Source organism: Gobio gobio, assembly GCF_949357685.1.
Source record: "Gobio gobio genome assembly, chromosome: 4".
Taxonomy (NCBI): Eukaryota; Metazoa; Chordata; class Actinopteri; order Cypriniformes; family Gobionidae; genus Gobio; species Gobio gobio.
The window spans coordinates 572434-589933 of NC_137100.1; the positions used below are offsets into that span (position 1 = coordinate 572434).

Here is a 17500-nt window from a genome sequence, read left to right on the forward strand (position 1 = left end):
ACTCGTGACCTCGGCCTGACTCCAGTGTGACGGACGGACTCAACAATTACAGCTGAGGAACTAAAAACATTTTCTCAGGGTTTTAAAAAGTCAAGCTTTGCTCGTCGAGGCCGATCTCATCTAATCTGCGGACACGAGCTCAGTTATTTTTAGCCGCAGTGTTTGCGCTTGAGAGGTCAGAGAGAGGCCCATCTGCGGCTCGTACCTGAGCTGGAAACACTGCATTACATTATGACCAGACTCGGCTAACCCCGAGGGAAACTGACCTGCTCCGAAGGCGAAGAAGAAGCTTCTGTGAGGCTGTTCCTCCAGCAGAGCTCTGACCCGCCGCCCCATCCTCTCGTTCCGCTTGTAGATCAGCTCCTGACGGAAGTATCTGTCGATCTCCAGCGCCGTCGCCTGCTCACTCGCCCGCAGAGACACGTTCGTGAAGTTCGGCACCTGGACACCAATCAGACAATACACACACACACACACACACACACACACACACACACACACACACACACACACACACATGTTGGGTTTTCATGTTTTATGGGGACTTTCTATAGGCGTAATGGTTTTTATACCGTACATACCGTATATTCTATCCCCCTACACTGCCCCTGCCCCTAAACCTACCCATCACACACACACACACACACACACACACACACACACACACTGCCCCTGCCCCTAAACCTAACCCTCACAGGAGACATTCTGCATTTTTACATTTTCAAAAAACATCACTTAGTCTGATTTATAAGATGTTTTCCTCATGGGGACCTAAAAATGTCCCCACAAGGATGAGGATTTCGGATATTGCCATCTTTGTGGGGACATTTTGTCCCAATAACGTAGGGATTACCAGTCCACACACACACACACACACACACACACACACACACACACACACACACACACACACACACACACACACACACACACACACACACACATACACATACACACATACACTCACCTAAAGGATTATTAGGAACACACACTAATACTGTGTTTGACCCCCTTTCTCCTTCAGAACTGCCTTAATTCTGCGTGGCATTGACTCCACAAGCTGCTGAAAGCATTCTTTAGAAATGTTGGCCATATTGATAGGAGAGCATCTGCAGTTGATGGAGATTTGTGGGATGCACATCCAGGGCTCGAAGCTCCCGTTCCACCACATCCCAAAGATGCTCTATTGGGTTGAGATCTGGTGACTGTGGCGGCCATTTTAGTCCAGTGAACTCATTGTCATGTTCAAGAAACCAGTTTGAAATGATTGGAGCTTTGTGACGGTGCATTATCCTGCTGGAAGTAGCCATCAGAGGATGGGGACATGGTGCTCATAAAGGGATGGACATGGGCAGAAACAATGCTCAGGTAGGCCGTGGCATTTAAACCATGCCCAATTGGCACTAAGGGGCCTAAAGTGTGCCAAGAAAACATCCCCCACACCATTACACCACCAACACCAGCCTGCACAGTGGGAACAAGGCATGATGGATCCATGTTCTCATTCTGTTTACGCCAAATTCTGACTCTACCATCTGAATGTCTCAACAGAAATCGAGTGTCTGGTGGGGACAGGACCAACACAACGCACAGGTGTTCAACCTGGTGAGACGCAGGAGGAGCCAGGCCTGGAGTCACCCCACAGTGCCCGGAACATTCAGCAGTTTGGATCGCCAAATTTCAGCAGTTTGGCGGTTTGACACGCGATCCGAATCATGATTCGACTCACTGATTCATAATGCTCTGAACCGCTGAATCGACTCACTGATTCATAACGCTCTGAACCGCTGAATCGACTCACTGATTCATAACGCTTCGAAGCTTCATGATGCCGTGTTTTGAAATCGTCATCACTATATAAGTCGTTATTTAGGGTTTTTTTGCACACAAAAACTATTCTCGTCACTCCATAAAGTTATTGTAGAGCCGCTGTAGTGAGATGGACTTTGTAACTTTAGTCTTTAGTGTCTTTTAAGGGTCTTGAGAGTGTAAAGTTGTGCCAATGGAGGCCTTTCAGAGCCATCAGATTTACACTAAAATATCTTCATTTGTGTTCTGAAGATGAACGGAGGTCTGACGGGTGTCGAACGACATGAGGGTAAGTAATTAATGACAGAATTTTCATTTTTGGGTGAACTAACCCTTTAAGTTCACTAAGGAGCTGCTAGGACAGAGGCATAGCGGCCAGCTGGTTTGCTCTAAGGAGGAGATTGATCACCACCTGAAGGAAACAAACAGCGACCCAGCGAGAGAACAGGAGTTGGGAGAGTGCGTCTGATAGACCCATCAAGGCCAAGTGTACAGTTCAATATGGCAGAGCTGCAGCTGAAGGAGGTTCGAGAGGTTCTCGGGAGCAAACTCTGCTCCAGGACCAAGCGGCACTTCATACAAAGTGTACAAGAACTGTCCTAAACTCCTGCTAAAAACATCACGTCCCTACTAGGGTCAGAGACCTCATCGCTGATTATTACAACAACTTCAGGATGACATCAGGCTGGCACAAGATCGAGATCGGTATCATCACAGGCTCTACCATCTCCGTAATTCTGTTCTCCCTGGCCATGAACATGCTCATAAAGTCTGCTGAACCGGAGTACAGGGGGTCAAAGACAAAGTCAGCTCAACGTCAGCCACCAATAAGAGCATTTATGGACGACCTCACAGTCACAGTCCCAGGCTGACCCTTTTCAAGGGTCTTGAAAAGCTAATGGAGTTGGCACGGATGCGTTTTAAACCAGCAAAGTCGAGATCAATGGTGCTGAAAGGAGGAAAGGTCGATGACAAGTTCCGGTTCAGTGTCGCAGGGGAAACAATCCCGACCGTCACTTAGAAGCCTGTCAAGAGCTTAGGCAAGGTGTTTGACACAGCATCCATCCAGGCAACCTGCACTGAGCTGGACAGATGGCTGAAGTCAGTGGATCGGTCCGGATTGCCAGGGAAGTTCAAAGCTTGGCTATACCAGCATGGCATTCTTCCCAGGATCCTGTGGCCACTCCTCGTCTATGAAGTGCCAATCTCGACTGTGGAAACTTTAGAGAGGAAGGTCAGCAGCCACCTCAGAAAATGGCTGGGGCTTCCATGAAATCTAAGCAACATCGCACTCTATGGGCACCGCAACTACCACTTAAGTCCTTGGAAGAAAGTTCAAGGTAACAAGAGCCAGGGAAGTGTCGCAATATAGAGACTCAAGCGATCCAAAGGTGGCAAAGGCTGGGATTGAAGTTAGGACTGGCCGGAAGTGGAAGTCAGAGGGGGCTGTTCCACAAGCAGAGGCAAGAGTACATCACAACAGGCTGGTGGGAGTGGTAACAAGAGGCAGGGCTGGACTGGGTTCCTTCTCAACTCCCCATATTGACACCACCAAAGGGAAAGAAAGGTGTCGCCTGGTCCAGGAGGAGGTGAGAGCAGTGGTTGAGGAGGAGAGAACCTGCAGGACAGTGGGAATGAGGCAACAGGGTGCCTGGATACAATGGGAGAACGCGATCGAGAGGAAGGTGACATGGGCAGAGCTGTGGAAGGCAGAGCCACAGCGGATAAAGTTTCTCATCCAGGCGGTATATGATGTGCTTCACAGTCCATCAAACCTTCACATATGGGGCAAAGTGGAGTCAGCAGCATGTCCACTGTGCTCCAGGCGTGGAACACTAGAGCACATTCTGAGATCCTAAGGCACTGGGAGAGGGGAGGTATAGGTGGAGACATGACCAGGTGCTGAAGGCCATTACTGCAGGAGTCGAGTGGGCCAAGCGCTCCTGCCTCTCCAAGAAAGCCATCACCTTCATCAGAGCTGGAGAGCAGCCAAGACCAGCTGCAAAAACATCAGCAGGCATCTTGGCCACTGCGAGGGACCGGCAGCTGTTAGTGGACCTGGAGCAGCAACTCAAGTTCCCCAACCACATTGTTACCACCACCTTAAGACCAGACATTGTTCTCTTATCTGAGTCCACCAAACAAGTGGTTCTGTTGGAGCTAACAGTCCCTTGGGAAGATCGCCTAGAAGAGGCCTTTGAAAGGAAGCTCGCCAAGTACAAGGGACTGGTCAGCGAGTGTCTAGATGCAGGATGGAGAGCAAGGTGTCTCCCAATCGAGGTCGGAAGCAAGGGCTTTGCGGCCCGATCCCTATTCAGAGCCTTCAGTCTTTTAGGCATCGATGGAGGGAGGAGAAGAAGAGCCATCTACAACACCACTGAAGCAGCAGAGAAAGCTTCAAGATGGATATGGCTCAAGAGAGGAGATCCATGGGGGCAAAGTAGCTAGATTCGCCAACTGGACACAAGTTGGGTTGCCTGGATGAGGGTGTATGATGTTGAAAGACCCGAAACACCCAATGATTCCTGGAACATCACTGAAGATGTGTCCAGTAGCATCAATAGATGTATTTACACATCGAGACTCATCAGACCAGGCAACATTCATCCAGTCTTCAACTGTCCAATTTTGGTGAGCTGGTGCAAATTGTCGCCTCTTTTTCCTCTTTGTAGTGGAGATGAGTGGTACCCGGTGGGGTCTTCTGCTGTTGTAGCCCATCCGCCTCAAGGTTGTGTGTGTTGTGGCTTCACAAATGCTTTGCTGCAGACCTCGGTTGTAACGAGTGGTTATTTCAGTCAAAGTTGCTCTTCTATCAGCTTGAATCAGTCGGCCCATTCTCCTCTGACCTCTAGCATCAACAAGGCATTTTCTCCCACAGGACTGCCGCATACTGGATGCTTTTCCCTTTTTACACCATTCTTTGTAAACCATAGAAATTGTTGTGCATGAAATTCCCACACACACACACACACACACACTCACACACACATTCCGCTTGTGCAGCACAGCGGCTGATTTTAGCTGTACCTGCGAGGTGTCGTGGTTGAAGATGATGGAGTTGAGATCTCCACAGTTGTAGTGTGTGATCAGGTCCTCTGTGGTGTAGGGAACCTGCAGACTGCCATCGCGGAGACTCTCCTGCTGGAGCAGCGTCTGATTCAGAGCGAAGATCACCTGAAACACACACACACACACACACACACATCTGTAGTGTTTACCCCTTCACACCTGTATGACTTTGTACATGGGGGTGTCTAAAAAGTCCATGGCACGTCTGCAGCTAGTGCAGAATGCAGCGGCCAGATTGCTGACTGGAACCAGAAAACATTTAAGTATCTCTCCAGTACTGGCGTCTTTGCACTGGCTCCCTGTGGAGTACAGGGTCCAATACAAGGTCCTTTTAACGGTTTTTAAAGGCTTACATGGACAAGCCCCTGTTTACATCTCAGAGTTATTACAGCATCATTATACCCCCAGAACACTAAGATCATCGCAAAGCTTATTGTTAAAGGCTCCGAAATCTCGCCTGAAAACAAAGGGAGATCGAGCGGCACCGAGGCTTTGGAATGGTCTCCCGGTTTACATCAAGTCCTGTGACTCCATCGATGGTTTTAAGTCTATGTTAAAGACACATTTATTTTCAGTTGCTTTCAACTGTCCTTAGTTTTATGTGGTTGAATGATTTGTGTCTATGGATGTCTGTTTTTACTACTGTACTGTGGAATCTGTAAAGCACTTTGGTCAACTTGTGTTGTTTTAAATGTGCTGTATAAATAAATTTTTGATTGATTGATTGATTGACTGACACTCCTCAGTTCTGATGGACACGAGAAGATATGATAAAGAACGGGTCAGAACCCATCAATGGAGATCAATGGGAACGAAACGTTTGATTATACATATTCTTCAGAATATCTCCCTAATGGACTTTATCCTCAAAAGTGTTGTGACGCCTGCCAGTCATGCTGGGACAGGAAGGGGCCGTCCCCAAACTGGTCCCACAAAGTTGGGAGCATGAAATTGTCCAAAATGTCTTGGTGAAGCATTAAGAGTTCCTTTCACTGGAACTAACCCCTGAAAAACAACCCCACCCCAAACTTAGCGTGTAAACGCTCACTGATTTTTAATTGATCCAGAAAAGGAAACTGATTTCTTACCATCTGATCTCAACAACACCCGTGATTTGAAGTCTTGAACACACACACTCTGCTCTCACACACTGAAGAGAGAGTCAGTGAGTGGATCTGAACAGAAGCTGTGTGTGTGTGTGTGTGTGTGTGTGTGTGTGTGTGTGTGTGTGTGTGTGTGTGTGTGTGTGTGTGTGTGTGTGTGTGTTTGTGTGTGTGTGTTCTGAATGGAGGCTCTTCTGAAGCGCGAGTGAGTCTCACAGATCAAAGCCTCAGTTTCTCTCAATTAGTTCTAGCTGAAGCTTTGTGTTAGACATTCCCCAGTGTTTACTCACACACACACACACACACACACACACACACACACACACACACACACACACACACACACACACACACACACACACACACACACACACACAGGGGGGGTTTTGTGAAATGTGAGGACATTCCATAGGCGTAATGGTTTTTATACCGTACAACCCGTATTTTCTATCCCCTTACACTGACCCTAAACCTACCCATCACACACACACACACACACACACACACACACACACACACACACACACACACACACACTGCCCCTACCCCTAAATCTACCCATCACACACACACACACACACACACACACACACACACACACACACACACACACACACACACACACACACACACACACACACACACACACACACACTGCCCCTACCCCTAAACCTACCCATGACACACACACACACACACACACACACACACACTGCCCCTACCCCTAAACCTACCCATGACACACACACACACACACACACACACACACACACACACACACTGCCCCTACCCCTAAACCTAAACCTACCCATCACACACACACACACACACACACACACACACACACACTGCCCCTACCCCTAAACCTACCCATGACACACACACACACACACACACACACACACACACACACACACACACACACACACACACACTGCCCCTACCCCTAAACCTACCCATCAGACACATACACACACACACACACACACACACACACACACACACACTGCCCCTACCCCTAAACCTACCCATCATACACACACACACACACACACACACACACACACTGCCCCTGCCCCTAAACCTACCCATCACACACACACACACACACACACACACACACACACACACACACTGCCCCTGCCCCTAAACCTACCCATCACACACACACACACACACACACACACTGCCCCTAAACCTACTCATCACACACACACACACACACACACACACACACACACACACACATGTTTGTTTTTGTGAAATGTGAGGACATTCCATAGGCGTAATGGTTTTTATACTGTACAAACCGTATTTTCCATCCCCTTACACTGCCCCTAAACCTACCCATCACACACACACACACACACACACACACACACACACACACACACACACACACACACACACACACACACTGACCCTGCCCCTAAACCTAGCCCTCACAGGAGACTGTGCAGTTCACTTTCTGTGAAAAAAAACTTGTTCTGTGATTTATAAGCATTTTGAAAAGTGAGGACATGGGGAACGTCCTCATATTTCACCCTCTTTTTGTAATACCCATGTCATTATACACATTTGTGTCCTGATATTTCACGAAAACATGCCCACACACACACACACACTGCCCCTGCCCCTAAACCTACCCATCACACACACACACACACACACTGCCCCTGCCCCTAAACCTACCCATCACACACACACACACACACACACTGCCCCTGCCCCTAAACCTACCCAACACACACACACACACACACACACACACACACACACACACACACACACACACACACACACACACACACACACACACACACACACACACACACACACACACACACACACACACACTGCCCCTAAACCTACCCATCACACACACACACACACACACACACACACACACACACACACACACACACACACACACACACACACACACACACACACACTGCCCCTAAACCTACCCAACACACACACATACACAAACACACACACACACACACACACACTGCCCCTGCCCCTAAACCTAACCCTCACAGGAGACTGTGCAGTTCACTTTCTGTGAAAAAAACTTGTTCTGTGTGATTTATAAGCATTTTGAGAAGTGAGGACATGGGGAACGTCCTCATATTTCTCCCTCTTTTTGTAATACCCATGTCATTATACACATTTGTGTCCTGATATTTCACAAAAACATGCCCACACACACTCACACACACACTCTCTCTCTCTGTCACTCCCACACACACACACTCAAAAACACTTACACACACACAAACACACTCTCACTCACTCACACACACACACACACACACTCTTGAGCTCTTTTCATCCGTGCCGATGACACTCTCTGGCCGTCCCTCATTGTTTGCGGGGCTCGTCTGAGAGAGGAGGGCAGAGCACAGATGCCTTCATGTCTGGGACAAAGAGTCCGTGGGCCGGCGCGCTTTCATCCGCACTCATCAAAGCTCCTGCTCTGCATCTGAAAGCGCACCGGCTTTATCCTGCCCAAATTAGCCTATCCCCCCCCCCCCACGCGAGGAGGAGGAGGAGGAGGAGGAGGAGGAGGAGGAGGAGGAGGAGGCCGGTGAATGAAAGAGAAGGAAAGTGAGAAGGAAGAAAGACGGGGCTGAACGAATGCTGTGACGGCTCTTGTGTCCGATCTGTGGGTCACTGGCCACATTCACACACACGCCAACCACAGCGAGTTCATATCAAAGCACGCGGCCTATGAAAGTCAATAATTCTGCTTTATGATGGAAATGAGACGCTCAGAAATAATGATGCTGGAATTCAAACAGGTTTCCCAAACACTCCGATCAGTTCAATAACTCAAAGTGAACCAACTGAAGGCGTGTCCAGGGTTTGCTCGCTCGAGGAGCGGTCAGAATCAGCATCTGTTGCTGAGAGCGGTCAGTCAGGAGTGATGGACAGCCTCGGCCGTTATCCTCCTTTCTCATGACTTCATCCCTTCTCTGTTTTCCCACCAGTTAAGAACACAAACAAAGCCGAGGCTCGCAGCGCCGGCGACATCAGCCATCACTGCGGAGTGTTTGGGAATGGACTCTGATAGGCTGGGAAACTTTCCCACGATGCACTGCTTGTGTTTAAACAGCAGAAGCAGCGGCTTCACACACACACACACACACACACACACACACACACACACACACACACACACACACACACACACACACACACACACACACACACACACACACACACACACACACGTGACGAGCGGCAGCGTCTTCATTCAAAACACACCATACAGAGAGAAAACACAATCATAATCACACAAACACTCTCAAACGCATCCAGATTTCAGTTCTGCTTACAAGGGTTTGTGTTGACGGAGGGAACGTTCTCTCAAGGTTCTCACAACGTTATGAACAAACACTCTCCCAGTAACATTAATAGAACATCCGTTCAAAGTTATATAATATTCTCAAAACGTTAACGTTATTTATACATCGTTTCCTGAAACATTTTAGTTCGTCTAAGGTTTTTAAAAGTTACTATTGAATGATACAATGTAACGTTCCCTTAACGTTTGAAGAATGATACTATGTAACGTTCCCTTAACGTTTGAAGAATGATACAATGTAACGTTCCCTTAACGTTTGAAGAATGACACAATGTAACGTTCTCATAACGTTTGAAGAATGATACAATGTAACGTTCCCAGTAACGTTTGAAGAATGACACAATGTAACGTTCTCATAACGTTTGAAGAATGATACAATGTAACGTTCCCTTAACGTTTGAAGAATGACACAATGTAACGTTCCCTTAACGTTTGAAGAATGATACAATGTAACGTTCTCATAACGTTTGAAGAATGACACAATGTAACGTTCTCATAACGTTGGAAGAATGATACAATGTAACGTTCCCTTAATGTTTGAAGAATGATACAATGTAATGTTCCCTTAACGTTTGAAGAATGACACAATGTAACATTCCCATAACATTTGAAGAATGACACAATGTAACGTTCTCATAACGTTTGAAGAATGATACAATGTAACGTTCTCATAACGTTTGAAGAATGATACAATGTAACGTTCCCATAACGTTTGAAGAATGACACAATGTAACGTTCTCATAACGTTTGAAGAATGACACAATGTAACATTCCCATAACGTTTGAAGAATGATACAATGTAATGTTCCCTTAACGTTTGAAGAATGACACAATGTAACGTTCCCATAACGTTTGAAGAATGATACAATGTAACGTTCTCATAACGTTTGAAGAATGATACAATGTAACGTTCTCATAACGTTTGAAGAATGATACAATGTAACGTTCCCTTAACGTTTGAAGAATGACAAAATGTAACGTTCCCATAACGTTTGAAGAATGATACAATGTAACGTTCTCATAACGTTTGAAGAATGATACAATGTAACGTTCCCTTAACGTTTGAAGAATGACACAATGTAACATTCCCATAACGTTTGAAGAATGACACAATGTAACGTTCTCATAACGTTTGAAGAATGATACAATGTAACGTTCCCATAATTCACACACAGCGTCAACGGACTGATTTTCTTCTACAACCCCAAATCAGAAAAAGTTGGGACAGTATGGAAAACGCAAAAAAAAATGTTTTGTGTGATTTCTAAATTGACTTTGACTTGTATTTCATTGCAGACAATATGAACACAAAATATTTCATGTTTTGTCTGGTCAACTTCATGTCATTTGTAAATATGCATCCTTTCCTGTCATTCAGACCTGCAACACATTTCAAAAAAAGTTGGGACAGGAGCAATTTAGGGCTAGTAATGAGGTAAAATGGTTAAATAATGATGTGATTTGAAACAGGTGATGTCAACAGGTGATTGTAATTATGATTTGGTACAAAAGCAGCATCCAAGAAAGGTCTAATCCTTTAGGAGCAAAGATGGGCCGAGGATCGCCAGTTTGCCAACAAATACGTGAGAAAATTATTGAAATGTTTAAAAACAATGTTCCTCAAAGAAAGATAGGAAGAGATTTGGATATTTCACATTCAACAGTGCATAACATAATTAAAAGATTCAAGGAATCTGGAGGAATTTCAGTGCGTAAAGGACAAGGGCGCAAGCCTAAGCTGAACAACCGTGATCTCCGATCCCTCAGGCGGCACTGCATCAAGAATCGTCATCATCTAGAAGCCATATCACCACATGGGCTCAGGACTACTTTGGCAAACCTTTGTCAAGTACCACAATACGTAGTTACATCCACAAATGCCAGTTAAAACTGTACTGTGCCAAAAGGAAGCCCTATGTTAACAGTGTCCAGAAGCGCCGTCGACTTCTCTGGGCTCGAGGCATCTGGGATGGACCATCACACAGTGGAAACGTGTACTGTGCTCAGATGAAGCAGTATTTCAGCTATTTTTGGGGAGGAATGGACGCTGTGTGCTCTGGACCAAAGAAGAAAAGGATCATCCAGACTGTTACCAGCAACAAGTCCAGAAGCCAGGGTCTGTCATGGTATGGGGTTGTGTCAGTGCCCTTGGCAAAGGTAACTTGCACTTCTGTGAAGGCTCCATTAATGCTGAAAAGTACATAGAGATTTTGGAGCATAATATGCTGCCTTCAAGAAGACATCTTTTCCAGGGACGTCCATGCATATTTCAACAAGACAATGCAAAAGCACATTCTGCACACATTCTGCAGTCCTGGCTGTGGAGGAAGAGGGTTCGGGTACTTGACTGGCCTGCCTCAGTCCCGACCTGTCTCCAATAGAGAATGTGTGGAAGACCCCGAACTGTTGCCCACCTTAAGACTTGTTTGCAGGAAGAATGGGACAAAATTACACCTGAAACACTTCATCACTTGGTGTCTTCAGTCCCTAAACGTCTTTTAAGTGTTGTGAAAAGGAATGGCAACATTACAAAGTGGTAAATGCTTTACTGTCCCAACTTTTTTTGAAATGTGTTGCAGGTCTGAATGACAGGAAAGGATGCATATTTACAAATGACATGAAGTTGACCAGACAAAACATGAAATATTTTGTGTTCATATTGTCTGCAATGAAATACAAGTCAAAGTAAATTTAGAAATCACTTTTTTTTTTCTTTTTTTTTGCGTTTTCCATACTGTCCCAACTTTTTCTGATTTGGGGTTGTAAGATTTCACAGTTTGCCGTCTGCTTTATTTTCAGCCCCTGTGGAGATTCTTTATCTCAGAGTTTCGTCTCCAGACTAGCTCAACAACCGTCACTAAAAGCAGCTCAAACTCTAAAGCCGTAAACATTCGTCTGCCCCTCGCATTAGCAGGTTAAACATCAACATGTTAAACGTCCTCCTGACAGCCGTGGCTCCAGCCTCCCCGCGGACGAGCTCTTTAAACGGCCTGGGGAGGATCCACACACACACACACACACACACACACACACACACACACACACACAGTGAAGCAGCCCGTGATGTGTTTGTCTAGACTAGAGAAATGCGAGTCACTTAGTCTGTTTGTCAGATCCACAAGTTGCTGTTCGGTCAAATATTAATTTCAGTGTCACACACTAATGTAAAGTGACTGCTTTGATTGACAGCTTCATCCGGCCCACACATGCAGTCTCAGCCAATCAGCATACAAGAAAAACAGGATATGAGCAGCTCATGTTTTAATGATGGATTCTAAAGATATCATAAAAGTGTCTAATATTATACACACTGCATATGAGCACATTAACACTGCATGAAACAACACGTGATGTTTGAAATGCTCACATGTGAAATCATCTAAAACACACACGCGTGTGCTTCGCTTCAGCTCATGAATGTGCGTCTCATGCTGAAAATCTCCGTGTAGAAACATCCCCACAGTGGAAAATATGTGCGGATAACCTCTCAACCCCAGAGACACGGATCCGCATGTGGCCGCGAGCCATCGGCCGTTAGTGGTTCTTCAACCGACTTCAAGATTAATGGAGACATGAGAGCTCTCTCACACACACACACACACACACACACACACTGGGACTGGCCACAGATTCTACACATATTTGAAACAGTTTCTTCTGAATGCGTCCATGTGATTACGGAGGAGGGAAACCGATCCCATGCAAGAGGAATTTCAAACAGGAATTGTTATTAACGCTGGAAAGAGACACGCGAGAAGAACAGAAGAGGAAAACAGAAGCGTTCAAACAAGACGAAAGTTCAGCTCAACATCATGACGGATTCCTTGAATATTTTCATAGTGTGTATATTCATAGTATTTCATTGTAGCATTCTTCAAACATTAAGAGAACGTTACATTGTGTCATTCTTCAAACGTTAAGAGAACGTTACATTGTGTCATTCTTCAAACGTTAAGAGAACGTTACATTGTATCATTCTTCAAACGTTAAGGGAACGTTACATTGTATCATTCTTCAAACGTTAAGAGAACGTTACATTGTATCATTCGTTAAGAGAACGTTACATTGTATCATTCTTCAAACGTTAAGGGAACGTTACATTGTATCATCCTTCAAACGTTATGGGAACGTTACATTGTATCATTCTTCAAACGTTATGGGAACGTTACATTGTATCATTCTTCAAACGTTAAGAGAACGTTACGTTGTATCATTCTTCAAACGTTAAGGGAACGTTACATTGTAGCATTCTTCAAACGTTATGGGAACATTGCATTGTGTCATTCTTCAAACGTTGTGGGAACGTTACATTGTATCATTCTTCAAACGTTATGGGAACGTTACATTGTATCATTCTTCAAACGTTAAGAGAACGTTACGTTGTATCATTCTTCAAACGTTAAGAGAACGTTACGTTGTAGCATTCTTCAAACGTTAAGGGAACGTTACATTGTATCATTCTTCAAACGTTAAGGGAACGTTACGTTGTATCATTCTTCAAACGTTAAGGGAACGTTACATTGTATCATTCTTCAAATGTTAAGAGAACGTTACATTGCATCATTCTTCAAACATTAAGGAAACGTTACATTGTAGCATTCTTCAAACGTTATGGGAACGTTGCATTGTGTCATTCTTCAAACGTTATGGGAACGTTACATTGTATCATTCTTCAAACGTTATGGGAACGTTACATTGTATCATTCTTCAAACGTTATGGGAACGTTACATTGTATCATTCTTCAAACGTTAAGAGAACGTTACGTTGTATCATTCTTCAAACGTTAAGGGAACATTACATTGTATCATTCTTCAAATGTTAAGAGAATGTTACATTGTAGCATTCTTCAAACGTTATGGGAACGTTGCATTGTATCATTCTTCAAATGTTAAGAGAACATTACATTGTATCATTCTTCAAACATTAAGGGAACGTTACATTGTAGCATTCTTCAAACGTTATGGGAACGTTGCATTGTATCATTCTTCAAACGTTAAGGGAACATTACATTGTATCATTCTTCAAACGTTAAGGGAACGTTGCATTGTGTCATTCTTCAAACGTTATGGGAACGTTACATTGAATCATTCTTCAAACGTTATGGGAACGTTACATTGAATCATTCTTCAAACGTTATGAGAACGTTACATTGAATCATTCTTCAAACGTTATGAGAACGTTACATTGTATCATTCTTCAAACGTTAAGGGAACGTTACATTGTATCATTCTTCAAACGTTAAGGGAACGTTACATTGTATCATTCTTCAAACGTTAAGGGAACGTTACATTGTATCATTCTTCAGACGTTACATACGGAATATAAAAACCTAAATCAGACACCGGCTGATGTTTGCTCTTGTTTTAAATACAAACTCACTTCATGAATCAAGTCTTGCTCTCTCCAGTCGTTTCTCTCCTCCAGTAAACGTGTCTTTTTAGGAATGTTGAGATATCTGTGCTGGAGAACGAAATGATTCTCTGCAGTGAGAGACGCTTTTGTCTGCAGTTTTTATGAGGTCAGTGAACAGCGACAGACAAAGAGCCCCATCCCCAAAGACAAACACTCTTTGGGTGCAAATGACCCTGAAAACGCGGCCGTTTCATCCCAGTGAGTGGAATTCTCTCCCAGCCGGGACAAAAAGTAAACAATACAGGGGGCGCAGGCCGCGGGAGAGCGGACTTTCACTAGCGGGACACAAGAACAACAAGCCCACAATACGGCAGGGCGCTCGCGGGATTGGCTCTGTGGAGAACCAGAGAGGCTTCAAAGGCCGGCGGGGCGAGTGACCGACAGCGTAAAAGAGGGTTTGACAGGAGCGTCTTTCATCTGCTCCAGCAGGGGATTGTGGGAGTGCCATTACATCACCCACAGCACAAACGCCACGCCGTAATGTTGGCCACTTTACACACAACCGCCAAAACAATCTGTGCACAAATAAAGCCGGTGGATTCTTGGACTCTGCTGCTGACAGAGCCGTCTGTTAAAGTGCCTCCATCAACAGGCCGAAGTGTGAATCCACCATCTGCTTCTCCACTCGTCTCTTCACGCTCGCATTAAACCCGTGTCAGGTCCAGCGCTTCTCCCGTATCCTATTAATCACGCTGAGTAAGACGTCTGCTCGGAGATTAAAGCACTCGCTGCCTACAAACCAACTCTCTGAGGGCGGAGGAGCGCTGCAAAATCACCAAGAGGACGAAATGAGTCGATGAGGCTGATAGCAGGCAGAGCATCATATTCAGCTGATGAACATATAGAAATAATTACAGTGTGTGTGTGTGTTAACTGTGAACTTCCCAGCAGTAAAATACAAAGGAAATACTTCTTAAGGCCTGTTCACACCGGGATGATTTTCGCGCGCGTTTATCGCCGACGTTTAACGCCTCGTGACTAAACAGAGGGCGCCAATGTGAGTGTGCACACCGACGCGCAAAACGCCAGGCGTAAAAGCGTAATTTAAAAAAAATGCCTCGGGTTCGTTTTTTTATTTGGACGCGGCGCGTTAAAACCGGGCTGACCAATGAGATCGCCGCTTTTGTTCTCGTGCGTGGAGCTGCTGAAGTGACAGTGAAACACGATTTGGTGGCGCTCAAGCACAAAACGGTCTTGCCGAGCACACACTGATATGACGAAGAAGTAGTAAGTAGACAAAGAAGAATATGAGCTGCTAATGCTGCTAGCCAGTTAGCAAAAAGTGTGTGAATGGTTTTGGCCATAGACATAATATGTCTGTGGTTTTGGTAAACACGTAAATACTGTCTCTCTTCTTCTTCTGTGTGACAAGCGAGTGTCAGAAGCATAAAGTGCCGCAGCGCCACCTTGAGTACCGGGAGCGCTATCATCTACTGAATGTGCTTGTTCACTCTGCGCATCGCCAGTGGAAATCGCTTGGGTGTGAACACTCAAGACACGCCGAAAAACGTCACGAAAAACGCTGGCGATAAGCGCGCGCGATATTCGTCCCAGTGTGTACAGGCCTTTATATCACCAAAAGTGTTTTGAGCTTCCCATTCTTCATCCGTAGGGTTTAATATGGAGTCGCTCTAACAGCTCCAGCTCTTCTTTCCTCAAGGTTTAGGAGTGTGTTTATGGGGATTCTTCATTTGTGATGTTGGACGAGAAGGCCTGGCTCTCAGTCTCCGCTCTAATTCATCCCAAAGCTGTTCTATCGGGTTGAGGTCAGGACTCAAGTTCCTCCACACCAAACTCCTCATCCATGTCTTTATGGAGCGACGCTTTGAGCACTGGTCATGCTGGGACAGGAAGGGGCCGTCCCCAAACTGGGCCCACAAAGTTGGGAGCATGAAATTGTCCAAAATGCCTTGCATTAAGAGTTCCTTTCACTGGAACTAACCCCTGAAAAACAACCACAGAGTTGTTAGAGTCCAGTGGCGGCGTGCTTTACCCCACTGCATCCCACGCTCTGCATTGCACTTGGTGATGTAAGGCTTGGATGAGCTGCTCGGCCATGGAAACCCATTCCATGAAGCTCTACACACTGTTCTTGAGCTCATCTGAAGGCCACAGAAGTTTGGAGGTCTGGAGCTCTGTGACCCTCAGCATGCGCTGACCCCACTCTGTGACCCTCAGCATGTGCTGACCCCGCTCTGTGACCCTCAGCATGCGCTGACCCCGCTTTGTGACCCTCAGCATGTGCTGACCCCACTCTGTGACCCTCAGCTTGTGCTGACCCCGCTCTGTGACCCTCAGCATGCGCTGACCCCGCTTTGTGACCCTCAGCATGTGCTGACCCCACTCTGTGACCCTCAGCATGCGCTGACCCCGCTCTGTGACCCTCAGCATGCGCTGACCCCGCTCTGTGACCCTCAGCATGCGCTGACCCCGCTCTGTGACCCTCAGCATGTGCTGACCCCGCTCTGTGACCCTCAGCATGTGCTGACCCCACTCTGTGACCCTCAGCATGCGCTGACCCCGCTCTGTGACCCTCAGCATGTGCTGACCCCACTCTGTGACCCTCAGCATGTGCTGACCCCGCTCTGTGACCCTCAGCATGTGCTGACCCCGCTCTGTGACCCTCAGCATGTGCTGACCCCACTGTGTGGCTGAGTTGCTGTTGTTTCCAATCGCTTCCACTTTGTCATAGAAGCGTCTGCAGGCCTAGAGCTGGAGTTACACACCTGTGGC

At 46.0% G+C, this 17500-nt stretch overlaps 1 protein-coding gene across 1 annotated transcript in view; it reads right to left on the minus strand.

The window, feature by feature from the left end:
* The window catches only part of trabd2a (TraB domain containing 2A), a 91236-nt gene that overhangs the window by 36105 nt on the left and 37631 nt on the right, over positions 1 to 17500 (minus strand). Inside the window, exons 3-4 of the mRNA XM_079814698.1 lie at positions 4837 to 4983; positions 267 to 441 (exon numbers count right to left, since the gene is read on the minus strand). Of these exons, the coding sequence (XP_079670824.1) occupies positions 267 to 441; positions 4837 to 4983 (322 nt within the window). The remainder of the gene's footprint in view (positions 1 to 266; positions 442 to 4836; positions 4984 to 17500) is intronic.